At 38.5% G+C, this 16,265-nt stretch overlaps 1 protein-coding gene across 2 annotated transcripts in view; it reads left to right on the top strand.

The window, feature by feature from the left end:
- The first annotated feature begins 331 nt into the window (after positions 1-331).
- Positions 332-16,265, top strand: part of LOC116741621 (dimethylaniline monooxygenase [N-oxide-forming] 5) — a 37,984-nt gene continuing 22,050 nt past the window's right edge. For both annotated transcript variants that reach the window (XM_032608472.1, XM_032608465.1), the window contains exons 1-4: positions 332-645; positions 10,625-10,813; positions 12,757-12,919; positions 14,469-14,611. In XM_032608472.1, coding sequence (XP_032464363.1) covers positions 511-645; positions 10,625-10,813; positions 12,757-12,919; positions 14,469-14,611 — 630 coding nt within the window. In that variant the 5' untranslated portion in view covers positions 332-510. The remainder of the gene's footprint in view (positions 646-10,624; positions 10,814-12,756; positions 12,920-14,468; positions 14,612-16,265) is intronic.

Below are 16,265 nucleotides of genomic sequence, written 5' to 3'. Positions count from 1 at the left end.
GAGGGCATAGGGTTAATTTTTTCTGCCCAGAGCAGGTTTGGCCCACGTTTTCTCCCCTCTGTGGGGTAATGGGTGCTGCGGAGTGGGTGGTGTGTTGGCTGAAAGGAGGTGGAGCTGAACAGCCCCTCCACATTGGCTATTGCTGCTGTTTGTACTTTGTTGCTTTACATTTCTTTGCAAAGAGCTGAAAGTGCAGTGCCCTCCAGATCGCAGCTGAAGGATCTGCCAGTGTTGGGGCAAAGGCAGCGAGGTCGGGCACCACAGCAGAGCTCTCAGCTCTGGGTCTTCCAGGCACAGGGCTCACCCATCCAAGGTGTAGTAGTTCCCGGTGGTCCACGAGGACACTGGAATCTGGGTTCCCCAAAGGCACCTGCTGCTGCAGAATTTATCTAAATGCCACGTTCAAGCTCTTCTTAGAAAGGTATTAACTGATGTGTGCTTTCTGTCTTTTGTCATCCTTTCTTTAGGACAGGTTACACTGACACAGCCCGGTGACGATCTCTGGAGACCATGACCAAGAAAAGAATCGCTGTGATTGGGGGAGGAGCGAGTGGGCTCACGTCTATCAAGTGCTGCCTGGAAGAAGGCTTGGAGCCCGTCTGCTTTGAAGGGACTGATGACATCGGAGGGCTGTGGAGGTTTCAGGTAAATCTGGTTCCTTAATACTTGGAACTCTCGCCGTAACTAGGTGCATAAGATATTTTACCTCGTGTCAGGAAGTATAATGGGCTTCACAGTGATTAGACCTGCCAGACTTCAACCTGCTGACCTCCTCTCAGCAGCCATCACCTCAGGTTCTTTGCAGGCCCTCTTTCCCTATGCTGGCAGCAAAATGGGACGCAGGTATCACTCATTTTTTCCTTCACTGATGTCTGTGAAAATGGCACAGAGATCATTTTCATTTACAGATCTTCCTTGATTTACAATGAGGTTACATCTTGATAAGCCCATCGTAAATTGAAAATATCCTGTTACAAATGTGTTTAATACACCTAATCTACCTAACACCATAGCTGAGCCTAGGCTACCTTAAACGTGCTCAGAACACTTACATTAGCCTACAGTCAGGCAAAATCATCTGACACAAAGCCTATTTTATAATAAAGTGTCGAATAGCTCATGTAATTTATTGAATGCTGTATTGAACATGAAAAACAGAATGGTTGTTTGGGCGCAGAATGGTTGTAAGTCTATCAGTTGTTTACCCTCCTGATCCTTCCAGCTGACTGGAAGCTGCCACTGCCCAGCATCACCAGAGTATGTTACAAAATATCGCTAACCCAGGAAAAGATCAAAATTCAAAATTCGAAGTGTGGTTTCTATGGAATGTGTATTGCTTTTGAACCATTGTAAAGTCAAAAAAATCACAAGTTGGGCACTGTCTGTAATGAGTTTTGCCGCTATCCAGGAAAGGGTAACAATCTTGATGGGGGGGTGTAGCAGAATGGCAGACATGTAAAGTGGTTGCTCTTGGTCTGCGTTCATCGGTAAGTGATCTAGAATACTGCTAACAACTCCTTCCAGGAATCCCCCTTTTCAATCTCTTCTAACCTTACTGTTTTTTTTTCTTTTCTTTCTTACCTTCCTTCCTTCGTTGCTTCCTTCCTTCTTTAAACAATTCTCTAATGATTCTAGTGCTTGAATAGGATATAAAATCTGGCTGCCTTCCTTGCTTTGCACTTTTCCTTCACTTGAGAAATCAAAGCAGTAGTCCCGTCTTCAGAGAAGGGCAGAGGGCACCTGCAACTGGGTTTTCTTGTCCTTGCACAGACTCAGTTTTAAAGTTGAGCTGCTTTAATATGCACACCGAGCCCTACAACTTGTTACTAACAGTTAAGGTATCTTCTTACTTAAATGATAGTTAAGCTTATTATACGTTAAAGAATATCACCCTCCTTAACTGATCTCCAAAGCAATATCCATTGGGTTTGCTTCTCAACTCACTTTTTAATCCAGTGTTTTAAGTGTATTAAGATGTCCAGATTTGTTTCATATTTTGCAAAACGAACACGGTGCTGGCCAGCTACTTAGAAGTGGTTCCATTTGTTCATAGCATTCCTTAGTAGAACAGCAGTACAGTTGTTTTGCATCTGGGCTCCGTCTTGGGGACTAACTCTATTTGACAGTCGTCCCTATTCGGATCTGGGTGGATACTCCTTAGCACACCATGCATGCCTCGGTCATAGTCAGTCTTGGGCATGGCTGAAAAGACTGTTAATAAATATTTTGTAATCACTAGGAAATTTTACTTTTGAAATCCAGCCACAACATGGTGTAGACGTTAAGAGCACGACTGGGTTCAAATCCTACTGTGACCTTGGGGAAAACCATTAACCCTCTCTGTACCTCTGTGTTGTCATCTTTAAGAAGGAGATAATACTGGCACCCACTTCATAGAGTTACTGTGGGGATTAAGTGAATGAATACTTATGTCATCACTAATAACAGTGGCACAATAATTGCTAAACATCAGTTATTATTCAGTAGGCCTAGAGTGTGGCCCACACATTTGGTGTCTGGTAAGCATCCTAGCCAGGTCTGGCAACTACTGACCAGGCATGAAATTAGTGAAGGGTCCACCATCCTACCTGATTATCAGGTTTTATTTCCAAAGTGGTTTAAACTTCTTGTCTGTTAAAGACCCAATTTGGAGTGTTTTCTGATTATACTCTTGGCAAAATTTCAGCACCTTATAAACTGCTTTCTTGAAAATAAATAAGCTATATTTCATCATAATGCTCTGACTACTGTTAAGACAGACCACATCTGTGTCTATTACATTATATACAACATACATATATTTTACATATTTTATAAATGCACACACAAACACCACTATATTTCTAGAGCCACGGGGGATGCCTGGCATATATTAGGCACCAAATATATTTACGTTTTATAAATGAATCCTAGAGAAGCAAAGTATCTTGGGTGGCTGCTTAGAATGCTTGTGGAAATAGAGACCTTCATTCTCACATATTCCACAGTTACACAGTTGTGGAGCCTGAGGTATTATAAACATCCATTAATTGCAGATTAAACATGTTTTACATGCTGATGCTGGTTTCCTCAAGAATTGCCTCAGATCTGCTTTTCTGTGACCCCCTTGCTTGTTATTTGGAGCCTTCCTCTCCCCCATCCTACCCCCCCTAAATTTTCTGTAATTCATTGGGGGTTTCATATATAGGATCGTCCCAAGCACTTTGGAATTCCACCATTGCTACCGGGTGTCCAGTAAGCCACTGGCAACTCAGGGCTTCCATTTTCTCTTTCTTGTAACAGGTCTCAGGGACTCAATATAAATTTCTTTCTTCTTGATCTCCTCATTAAAGTTAGACCAGACTGATGGTGAAAAGTCGGTAGAAATGTGAGACATATCACTTTAATTTTCATACTGCAATATTACTTTATGAACGAAATAGCTTAAAATGATAAATCCCTTATGAAATGCTGAGGGGAAATAATTTTTAATATTCTTTAGTCAATCTGAATTTTAAAAATCCTTAAAGCATACCAAAGCAGTGCTTCTCCAACTTTAATGTGCACATGAATCCCTGGAGCTTTTGCTGAAGTGTACATTCCGATTCATTAATCTGGGGTGGTGCCAAGATTCTATATTTCAGGTAAAGCCCCAGGTGATGTTGATGCTGGTGATCTGATAACTAGAGTTCACGTAGTGAGGTTCTAAAGTGTATATGTGATACAAAGGTACCATATGGATATAACATAATATAAAATGGGCATATTTAGTACATTTCAATTTAAAATACAAAATTAAGTAATAAACACCCTTAGATGAACGGGTGTTTTTAATTCTTAAATATATCAACCCCCCCCCAAAAGACAACTGAATGGATACAAAAATACTTAAAAGAGGGTAACTGTAGAGCAGTGGCTGTCAGCTTTAACTGCAACACTGAACAATCACTTGGGGAACTTTAACAAACTTTAACAAATAATGATATCAGTCCATCCAGATTCTGGTTTTATTGGCCTGGGTGCCAATAAAGGTCTCCACTAGTTATTTCTAAAGTGCAGCCAACATAGAAACCTTTGCCCTTCAGCTTTTACCCCAGGTTTCCCAGGTGATAAATGAGGATGACATTGCATTTTTAAAACAAAATCGATAACAGTTCATTGAACAAACATTTCTGAAGCTCAGACTGTGTTAGACGGTGTGGAGACACAGAGTTATATAACCTCCTGCCACTGCCCTCAGGCATTCTGCAGTTTAGCTAAGGATGTATGGAGAAAGGACTTCTGAGGTAGATGGGATAAATTCTGGTGCCCTGAGCTTTCTGGGGCCACCACATGACCTCTTACCAGCAGATCTCAACCTTGTCTACACATTAGACAAGAAGCAATTAAAACAGGGTCTCTGGGAGTAAGGACCAGGCATTAGTATTTTAGAGTTCCCCAGATGAGTCCAGTGTGAAGACAACGCTGAGAACAACAGTCCTAAGACAGCTTCTGTCCCACGGAATTCTGAGACTCTGTCAAAGGAACAGAAGATCCACACTGTTCTCACTCCTCCCACTGAAGGGGAGTCATTTTTCTCCTTTCTTCTGCCCTTACTATTGCCTCCAATCCCTTCAGTTCCAATTACACTACCCTATGTCCCTTGTTCTCTCTTTTCTCATATGAATTTCCTACTCAATGCGAGTCATGTGCTTAGGCAGGAAATAGAATCAAGATACATCTCTAGAGGGTAGATTATTCGCCGATGGTAGGAAATACTAAAATGCAGGAGCAGAAGCTTGTTTTTCCACTCACTGACCCAGTACTGCTCTGCCCTCACTCTCTTTTATAAAGCAGTGAGTTGACAGTGATGAACCCCACCTAGGATCCAATCAGGTGTTTAGAAGGGCTTGAAGGTTTTTGTTGACACACAATAACACTTTGTTGTCTTAGTTGCTTGAAAAAGAATACAAATATATGATTATTGTCACAGGGGTAAGATCTGTGATTCATTTAGCTCAGTGAACCCAACACACCTGCTGTGGAAAGCATGGCTCTACTCCTTGTACTAAACTTTGAACCCTTGGAATACAGGGACAGACTTGTATTTTTTAGCATTAATATAGTGTTTTTATTACAGAGGGACTTCAGAAATATCTACTGAATGAATGAATGAAGTCGAATTTAAAAGTTAGGAATGTGTCTACCCTTGCCCCCTCAAACATCTTGGTTCTAAAAGGACCCTACCACTCATTAATTTAATTTTTTAAAAAAAACGTTCTATATACAAACAACATGTTTAAATAAACTTTGAATTTTAGAACTGTGTTAGATTTACAGAATCATTAGGAAGATAGTACGGAGTTCCCATACACCCCATGCCCAGATATTATTAACATCTTACATTAGTATGATACATTTGTCCTAATTAATGAACCAGTACTGATATATTATTATAAATTGAAGTCCATGTTTTATTCAGATTTACTTAGGTTTTTTTCCTAATGGCCTTTTCCTGTTCCAGGTGTTTCCATCCAGAACACCACAATGCATGTAGGTGTCATGTCTCTTAGGCTCCTCTTGGCTGTGACAATTTCTCAGACTTGTTTTTGATGACCCTGACAGGTTTGAAGATTACTGGTTAGGTATTTTATAGAATGTCCCTCAAATGGGATTTGCCTGATGTTTTCATCATGGTTAGACTGGAGTTATGAATTTTGGGGAGGAAGGCCTTGGAGGTAAAGTGCTATTCTTATCACATCCTATCAATGGTACATACTATCAAACTTATCACAATTGATTGATGTTAACCTTGCCGACCTGGCTTGAGATGCTGTTTATCAGGGTTTGCCACTGTAAAGTTGCTCCTTTTTTTCTCCCTTGTCATACTATACGCTTTGCAAGAAAGTCACTATGCACAGTCCACACTTAAGGTCAAAGTTGGCTATTCTAAGCCTCTTTTCTTTCCACATAAATTTTAGAATCAGTTTGTCAATATCTACAAAATAGCTAGCTGGTATGTTGATTGGGATTGCGTTGAATCTACAAATCAAGTTGAGAAAACTGACATCGTAACAATACTGAGTCTTCCAATCTATGAGCACAGCATATCTTTCCATTTATTTATATCTTTGATTTCCTTCTTCTATGTTTTATGGTATCTGCATATAAGTCTCATACATATTTTGTTAGATTTTTCCTAAGCACTTAATTTGGGGGGTGTTAATATAAATGGTACTGTATTTCAAAGTCCAATTTTTCATTTCTGGTATATGGGAAAGTAAGTGACTCTTGTATATTAACCTTGTATCCTGCAACACTACTATAATTGCTTATTACTTTCAGGAATATTTTTTTTAATTCTTTTTAATTCTTTGGGATTTTCTACAGTCATATCATCTGTGAATAAAAATCATTTTATTTATTCCTTCCAAGGCTGTATACTTTTATTTCCATTTCTTATTTTATTACATTAGTTAGCATTTCTAGTACAGTGTTGAATAGAAGTGGTAAGAGAGGCTGTCCTTAACTTGTTCTCAATTTTATGGAGAAATTGTCCATTTTCTCACTATGAAGTACGCTGTTAGCTGCAGGTATTTTGTAGATGTTCTTTATCAAATTAAAGATATTTCCCTCTATTCCTAGTTTGCTGAAGGTTTTTAACATGAAGGTGTAGTATAAACAACATTTCTACAAAAATAAAAGAAAAAATCATACCTCCTTAATAAATCAATTTGTTTTTCCTACTTTCAAGTTTTATTGATTTAAAATAAATAAAATATACTCGTATAACAGGGGAGACATTATACAATGTGTGATTATATAAATATGGGTAGACATAGGTATACAGTTGCCCTAGGCATACATAATATTATATACTCGGTGATTCGAATGTGACTTGCATTTTGTCATATTACTTTTTCCACTTAAAGTTATATCATAGGCCATTTTCAATGTTTCTACACAGATTTCAAAATCATAGTTTTAAGTATCTCCAAATTCAATCTCTATAATTCACTCAATAATTCATTTCAAAGCATTTATTAAGCATCCACTATATATGAGGTACTGTTTTGACGATAGAGCTACAAAAAATAAGACACAAATCCTACTTTTGGGTACCTCATAGTCATAGAAACAAATTCAGAATATCGTGTGTTCTAAGCTGCCTTGATGGCAATATGAGCGGAGAGCTTTGGCAGCTTGGAGGTTGAATGGGGCATTTAACTCAGTGGAGAGGACAAGAAATATTTCTCCAAAGAAGTGACATTTGATGTAACTCTTGAATGATAGATAGGAATTTTCCAAATGAAGAAGCTGTACCGTAGTGTTACAAAAGTTTAAAGTTGTGAAAGAGTCTGGAATGTTTCAACAACAATTTAATGACTCAGAAGCTTGAAGTTAACTGAGGAGAGCACTAAGTGAAGATACAAAGGTGGATTGGGATAGATTGTGAAATATGCTGAGTTTCAAAATAAGAAATTTGCTTTTCCAAATGGAATCAGTTGAAGCCATTAAGCAGTGGGGTGACAGGATCTGCTTTGAATTTAGCAGGATACTTAAGGAGTAGTGTGGAAGGTAAATTCTGCATCATACTGAGATACCATAATTTACTAAACCCTTTTCCTATTGGGGGAGGGGAGCATTTTAAGTGGTTTCTAACTAATAGATATTTTAAATACTATAAAATGAATATCTCTATGCATTTGGTTTTATATTATTTTGTAATTTTCCTTACAACAAATTTTTGTGAATAAGATTAAAATATCTTATTCAACTGTTTTTAAATGAACTTTGATATATTTCATTAGTTTGTTATGCATTATATAAATTTACTTCCTTTTTCTATATGTACCTTTCTCAATATAATTCAACATACATCTATTAAATATCTACTAAGTGCTATTTATAATTTTATATGCTGTAGGAAAGATCATGAATACAAGTCAAGGGGCCTACAATCTAGTTGGGGAGATAAGGAATAGACTATAAGACATTACGGAGGTCTTTGAATCCTAAGTTGAAAAATATACACTAGAGAAAATGGGGCAGCATCCAAAATTTTAATTAGGGCAGAGATACAATCATACCCTAGAAAGAACACTTTGGTTGAAATAGGTAGGATAGATTGGAAGAGACTTGTAAAAACACCATTAGCAGCCAAAGGGAATGAGATCTTGAAGTATGGGGCAGAGAAATGGGAATGATCTATTCAGGATTCTGAAGCTGAAAAATTCTTCTCTAAAAATGGGAGGAAAGTCATCTCTAATGTGGGCAAAGCCAGTGAACACTCTCCTTTGTGGCCATTTAATGTTCAATAATAGCCAGCATCCAAATATCTATTCCTGGAGTAAAAAGAGAAGAGGGGGCCCAAATTGGTTAAGGTAATTTTCCATAATCAAAACAATTTTAAAAAAATATAATAGAGTTGAAAAGTCATGGTTTGTGATATCTCGGTGACAGACTAATAGAACAATCTGGGTAGATACTGCTTTATTTTATGTGATCACTACAACAACCCCATGAGGTAGTTAGTAGAAGTTTTTGAGGAAGCAAAGAAGTTAACATTGATGGGGAAAGAACAGTGAACTGGGGTTTGGTATCAGCTAGAGCAATGCTTCTCTGCTTTCAGATGCATCTGAAACACTTGAGGATCTTGTTAAAAGGTAGATTCCGATTCAGTAGGTCTGGGATGGGGCCTGAGATTCTGCATTTCTAACAATCTTCCAAGTGATGCCCCTGCTGCTAGTCCACAGATCGTACTTTAGGTAGCAAGGATCTGGAGCAGTGGTTCTCAAAATTACAGTGAATTTTGTTGGGCATTAAATGGTTCTGAGACCAATTCCAACGTGTGTGTGTTTGTGCATGGGTGGCGGGTGGTCCCCAGTCACCAGCAAACAATTCTCAAACACTAGCAGGATGTCCAAGAATTCAACTCAATTCTGATGCCTATCTAACCAGAGACAGCGTCAGATTCCACAGATTGAGGGCTGAGTCCCTCAACCCCACTTCAGACACCAGTAATAAGCTCTGGTTATTACCTGGGCTTCTGAACAACCAGCTACAGATTGGAGGTTCCAACGACCCCCTCCTTGGATTTGGACTTCAGATGCCAGTCTCAAATCCAGGTTGTTACCTATATTTCTGACCAACTGACTATAAATCAGAAATTCCCACGACCACCCCCACCCCCACCCCCTGGGTTTGGTTAATTTGCTCACAGAACACAGGAAACCCATTTACTCACTAGGTTACCGGTTTGTTATAAAAGAATATAATTTAGGAACAGGCAAATGAAAGAGATACATAGGGAAAAGGACACTGAGCTTCCATACCCTCTCCAGGCACACCGCTCTCCCCTAATCTCTTTGGTCCACCAACCTAGAAGCTCCCTGAATCCTATTCTTTTAGGTTACTATAGAGGCTTCATGACATAGGCATGATTGATGAAATCACTGGGCATTGGCTATTGATTCAACTTGCAGCCCCTGTCCCCTCCCCAGAGATCAGGGGATAGGCAACTGAAAGTTACAAACCTCTAAATACAGGGTTTCCTCCATTGGTAACCAGCCCCCATCCTTAGTTGCTTTCCAAAAGTCAGCATATTAACATAACAAAGGGTACTTTTCATCACTCTCAACACTTCGGAAATTAGGAGAGTTTTGGGAGCTCTGAGCTAGGAACTGTGGAGAAAGACCAAATATATACGAGAAATATATTTTGACCATCTGGATGACCAAATATGTATTTCCTATAAATCACAATATTGCAGGCATTTAGCTTATTTCATTTTTATGTTATAAATAATGCTATCATTAACATCCTTTAACATAAATCTTTGTCTACAATGCTGAATCTTTCTTTAAAAGGTTAAGTTGCAAGGGTTTCATATTCTTGTCACATTGCTGTCCAGAAAACATTGTACTAAGATCTCATTTCACCTCATTTTTGTTAACACTGAGTAATTGTCTTTGTAATTAGTAAAACCGAGGTACAATGGGAACACATAGTGGACAGGATGTAAGTTAGTACAGTGTTTCCTGGAGGACAATGTGGCAAGTGTATGAAACCCTTGAAACTTCCCAAGGCTTTGAAATATACATACTATTTAAAAGACTATTACTCAGATGGGCAGTTCTCACTTGGAGTCTTATGTCATAGCAATAAGGGGACAGCTGAGACTGGACATGTGCTATGACCTCCCTGCTCACATATTTAGAACGTCAGCTGGGATAACTAGACCTTCTGGGGGCTGGCTGCACATCCCTCTATCCCAAACATGCTCTTCACGTGGCCAGCTCAGGCTTCCTCACAGGATGGTGGTCTCAGGGTAGCTGGACTTCTTACGTGGCTGCTGACTTCCACCAGAGCAAGCTTTCTAAGAGACCCAGACAGAAGCTGCAAGACTACCTATCACTTAGTCTTGGAAGCCATTCAGTATCATTCCAACTGCATGCTGTTGGTCAAAAGCAAGCCATAAAGACAACTTAGATTCAAGGGGAAGAGACTGCATGAGGGCACAAATACTGGGAGATGTGAAGGGCTGTGGGGAGGGGACTTTTTTTAACTGACATTTTTTTCAGAAAACATTTTCAAATGTTTGTTGGCTGTTTATAAACCATGACGTTAATTCTCAGGTGCTATGAATGCTTTTTATTTACTGCAGGAAGAACCTGAAAAAGGAAGGGCCAGTATTTACAAGTCAGTGGTCATCAACACTTCTAAGGAGATGATGTGCTTCAGTGACTATCCCGTCCCAGATCACTATCCTAACTACATGCACAACTCCCAGGTCCTGGAGTATTTCAGGATGTATGCCAAAGAATTTGACCTTCTAAAGTACATTCGATTTAAGGTAGGGAATTTCGTGGGTATCTCTGTGTTCTGAGTTTCAAGTAAATGAATAACTCTTCTCATTTACCAGTGCTTATGTACAGATTGGTTTGATATGCTCATGTATCTATCCTATCCAGACAGATTCTACTCTATGTCTTCTCTATGTCTGAAAATATTCATGGAAAGGTCCCTCTTCTATGTATTTTGACTGCAGATCCAGGAAGCCCCCTTCATTTCATTGCCTTCATTCTATATCATTTGATTACAATAAAACAATGAGGGGAACTGACAGGTATGGGAACTTTAAAACCTTCTGTTTCCACAACTTGCTGCTTAGCCCTTTTATACTTTCTGAAGTACTTTCCAGTGCATTATTTATGTGACCACAACAACCCAGTGAAGTAGGTATTGAAAAGTTATGAGGAAGCAAATAAGTTAACTCTGGCGTAGAGGGAGGAACACTGAATTGGGAAGCAAAAACTTGAGTTCTAGTCTTTGCTCTACCACTAATCAACTTGTGGCTTCAGCCAAGTAAGTTCTTCAACGTTGATGTATCTTAAGTCTATTTGTAAAACAAGATTATTGTACTAGATCACTTCATGGGTTCTTTCGTGCTGTAAAGTCTTCTGTGATATTCCTATCATTCTAAACCATGACCATAAAAGAATCAATACTTCTGACAGCTGGCAAAAAGCCCAAATCTTCTACCTTCTGATCATTCTACTAAATCATGCCTTTTTCTGTTTAATGACAAAATTAAAATGGCAATATCCAGTGACGACTTCCAAAGTCAATCATTTACAGCCTAGTGGTCCTTCTCTTCACTTCTTTAAACACTTATTGAACAGGTTTGTTACCATACTAAGCAGTGAAGACAGAAAAAAAAAAAAAAAACAGTGATTTTATGGTCTAGTTAAGGAGATAGAAAAATGAAGAGAAATTTCATTGTAAACATAATTATAAAAATGAAGAGTTGGAGTGATAAATGCCACTGAAATCTATACATTGCAGCTCAGAGGAGGGACACAGCCCATCAGGGCATGAGGCATCAGACACCAGGGAAGTTTTCTTAGAGGAGATAATACCAAGCTAAATGTTGAAGGGTGAGTTTCTCCAAATGAAGAAAGAGTAAAAGGATTATTCAGGCAGAAGCACCAGCCTGTGTAAAAGTAAGAACATAATAGAGAGGAACTATAAGTAGTATAGGATGTCTCACATATACAAGAAGGGTATCTCTATTAGTCAACGAAGACATTATGGTCATAAACCCTAGAAGCACAGGAACACATTTTTAATGTTTCCTTAAGCTGGGTAGAGTAACCTATATTTATTATTATTTTTTAAAGCTAAAAATTGTGCCACTGACTATCCCATCTCACACCTTCTTTCTTTATAGTTATTTGTAAAATGGGCATTTATGGGAGTCAGAGAGGTTCATTTACATAAAATATGAGCCACTGAGATGTTTCTCTACTCTGTTAGGAAAGGGAGCCCTCTAGCTCAGTCACAAGTTTAAGGCCAGACAGTGAGAACAGGACTTGAGGTAAGAAGGCATCAGAGGGTCTCAGGATGTCTCGGGGTATGGGGAGGAATAGGCATTTCGTGCACGGAGTGTCTCAGAAGCACAAGAGAAGCCCAAACTTTATTCGAGTATCACATTGTCCTACGTATGGTCCACGAGAACTAGTAATTTGCACTTTTCTAGAAGCAGAGGAAAGTGCAACATTAGTCTGCCAACTCTGTTTTATTTAGCTTTGCCTCATGGAAGTTTTCTCACTCTGACCACAGCCCCAAACAAAAAAGTTCTGATTTGTGGAGTACGAAAGTCAAATACCCCTGCATGAGGCCTGTTATGTGGTAGCAGCCCTTTGTTTACCCTCTGCAAGGAGAGTCCTGTCAGGGAAGGTGTCCACTATTTAGGCTGTGGTTATAGTGCCCTATGGCTACCCCTTTTCTTTTCAGACCACCGTGTGCAGTGTGAAGAAGCAGCCTGATTTCTCCACTTCAGGCCAATGGGAGGTTGTCACGGTATCTGAAGGGAAAAAGGAGGTGAATGTCTTCGATGGAGTTATGGTTTGCACTGGCCATCACACCAATGCTCATTTACCCTTGGAAAGCTTCCCTGGTAAGCAGCCTACAAGGAAGGAAGACACTGGAACTATGCTTGTGACCTGATCCCTAAAGAATGGGAGGATTGTTGTCTGAGTGATTCCTACCTTGGGATGAAATAAGGCTTATCCTAATTCTGCATATTCTCCTGAAAGATGTTGGGGTAACTTGTATTAATGCTATTTAGGATGTAGAGATAACAGTAATTTCGGGGACTAGAGGAAAATTAGAAGCCTCTATATTTAGTTTCACAATAATTTTAGTTTTTTTAAGGATAAAAAGTTGATCTGCATTAGATTGAATGAGGCCTTTTTTCTTCCTAAATTTTTATTGGAGAATAGTTGATTTAAAATGTTGTGTTAGTTTCTGCTGTACAGCAAAGTGAATTAATTATACATATACATATATCCACTCTTTTTTAGATTCTTTTCTCATATAGCTCATTACAGAGTACTAAGAAGAGTTCCCTGTGCTATACAGTAGGTACTTACCAGTTACCTATTTTATATATAGTAGTGTGTGTATATGTTAATCCCAGTCTACCAGTTTAGGCGTCCCCCCCCCACCTTTCCCCCCTGGTAACCATAAGTTTGTTTTCTACCTCTGTGAGTCTATTTCTGTTTTGTAAATAAGTTCATTTGTACCATTTTTTTAGATTCCACATATAAGTGATATCATATATTTGTCTTTCTCTGACTTACTTCACTCAGTATGACAATCTCTAGGTCCATCCATGTTGCTGCAAATGACATTATTTTGTTCTTTTTTATCGCTGAGTAATATTCCATTGTATATATTTACCACATCTTCTTCAACCTGAATGAGGGCTTTTTTAGCAATTGAGGAAACAGAAATATTGAGTTTCTAAGGAAGAAAATAAAGCTTAAAGAAAGAGCTTGATTAACAGTCTTTGATCTGGATTTTCATTCTTTGGGGAAAAAAGCACTCTATGTATAGTTTAGAGTATATAAGAACATATATACTCCAATTGGAATGGAAGTAGGTATTTACAGATGATGAAAAGAGGGGGTGGGGGATGGGCAAAATAGGTGAAAAGGATTAAGAGATACAAGCTACCAGTTATAAAATAAATCAGTCACAGGGTTGTAATATACAGCACAAGGAATATAGTCAAAATACTGTAATATTGTAATAATGTTGTATGTTGCACAATCTATATAAATATCAAGTTACTATGTTGTACATCAGAAACTGATATAATATTATGTCAACTATACTTCAATAAAAAAAAATAAACAGGATGAAAAGACAAAAGAGAATGGAGGTTTTCTGAAGCAGTTTGGATTTGAGTCCACAGGTGCAAAATACTAACAGACTCTGAGTTCAGCAGACTACTTATGATAAGGAAATCACAAGGTTCCACTCTGAGGTGATGGGAAAAGGAAACAGGCAAAATATTCAGAAAGGCAACAGTGCACCTGAGTAAAAGGAGAACATACAGAGAATATATGCATAAACCCTACACACACCAAAAAAAAATGAATGATTTAACAAATGATATCAGATAAACCATCACCCAGTAATTATTTTCCCTTCTCTTGTAGGAATTGAGAAGTTCAAAGGACAGTACTTCCATAGTCGAGATTATAAGAATTCAGAGAGTTTCACCGGAAAGAGAGTCATTATAATTGGCATTGGGAATTCTGGAGGCGATCTGGCTGTGGAAATTAGCCACACAGCCAAGCAGGTTTGAATTAGTAAATTATTTACTTTGCTTCACCAAGGAAGCTGCAGGTGGACCCAGCAGAATGTATGGATAGCTGCATGCAGCCCATCAGTGCCAATGGCAAATGCAGGGCTTGGTTTCACTGCCTCAGTTGGCAACATTTTGACTGATGATGTGATGGAGCCAAGGTTACAAGTTAGATTCCCATCATTCACTTGGCCTCACACTAAGGAATTTGGTCATGACCACAAACTGTGCTCATAATCTCACTCAGCTGTCTCTTCAGAGTGTGCCTCTGGCTCTGAAGAAGACCAGGTGATTGCTGGGAGAGCTTGTTAGAATGCAGCATTCAGAGTGTGGATCACCTGTTGGCCAGTAGAAGTGATAATGCTCTTATCTGAAGGAAAGTGTCCTCAGTCATTGAAAGCTTTTCACTAATAGGATGTTGGAGGAATTTTCCTCTTCACTCTTCATCAGTCCCCGAATGGATAAAAGAAGTCTAATCCTTCTACAGACAACATGGGTATCAGTATGAAAAGCATTCACATTGTAGCACATGCAAGCAGCTCTCCCCAGCCTTTGCATACAATTAGGTAACACAGAATAACATTTACTCTAAAGGAATTTCTATGTCTTTGAGGTTTTTTGGTTTATTTGTTCTGTTTTTTGTATCATAGCTTTTGAGCTGTGAAAAAAGTATCTTAATTATAAATTCCTAGAAAAAGACATCATTGATATATTTTGTTATTCACGTCTTTATTGAATCATAACTTTGTTGGCAATAAGTAAATGCCTGGTTGTTCTTCAGTAACTTTAATTAAGCTGTGCTTTTCCACAAATTGTTTTAAAATTATTATTTTTTTTTTTAGGGTTGGCATTTATTTTTATTTATTTTTTTAACATCTTTATTGGAGTATAATTGCTTTACAGTGGTGTGTTAGTTTCTGTTGTATAACGAAGTGAATCAGCTATACATATACATATATCCCCATAACTCCTCCCTCTTGTGTCTCCCTCCCTCCCACCCTCCCTATCCCACCCCAAATAGAAGTTTAATGCCACAACTTTGTGAAATGAACTTTACCCACAAACTCCATTCAATAACACTTCTTCTCAGGTCTATCCCCATCTATCACCACAAAACTAATTTTATATATTACTCCATGAATTAATTCAACAAGCATTTATTAGGAAATAGGTATATAAACAATAAAGGGTATGGGTGCTATGATAAAAGAATGTACCAGGTATGTGGTGGGGACCGAAGGCATGAGCTTTCTTTAATACCATTGGCTTGTTAAATGGTCAGTTATAGAAGAGCTGGGCCTTACAAAAACTGAGGAATTGTAAATTGCCAAAGAACAAGGCAGGAAGAGCGGGTGGAGGTAAGGTGGTTGTGTCTGAGAAAGCTTTGTGACCTATGTATTATTGCCACTATTTTATACATAGAGAACTTTTTAAATGAAGCTCTGAGCATTTACATTACTCATAACCTATATTTAAAAAGTTATACACACTGCACACAAAACCATTTGATTTCTAAGACTACACACAGGCTCTTTCAACGGTGACATGTAAAAGTGCTTATTTATGATAGCAGTTAAGGTCACCATGGGTGAGAATATACATATGAAGTACATGATTATCCCTCTGTAGACAGGTCACCTTTTAACAT

Source organism: Phocoena sinus, chromosome 1 (assembly GCF_008692025.1).
Source record: "Phocoena sinus isolate mPhoSin1 chromosome 1, mPhoSin1.pri, whole genome shotgun sequence".
In the NCBI taxonomy this organism is placed as follows: Eukaryota; Metazoa; Chordata; class Mammalia; order Artiodactyla; family Phocoenidae; genus Phocoena; species Phocoena sinus.
Note: the sequence above shows the minus strand (reverse complement) of the source record. Positions and strands in the feature narration are given on the sequence as shown.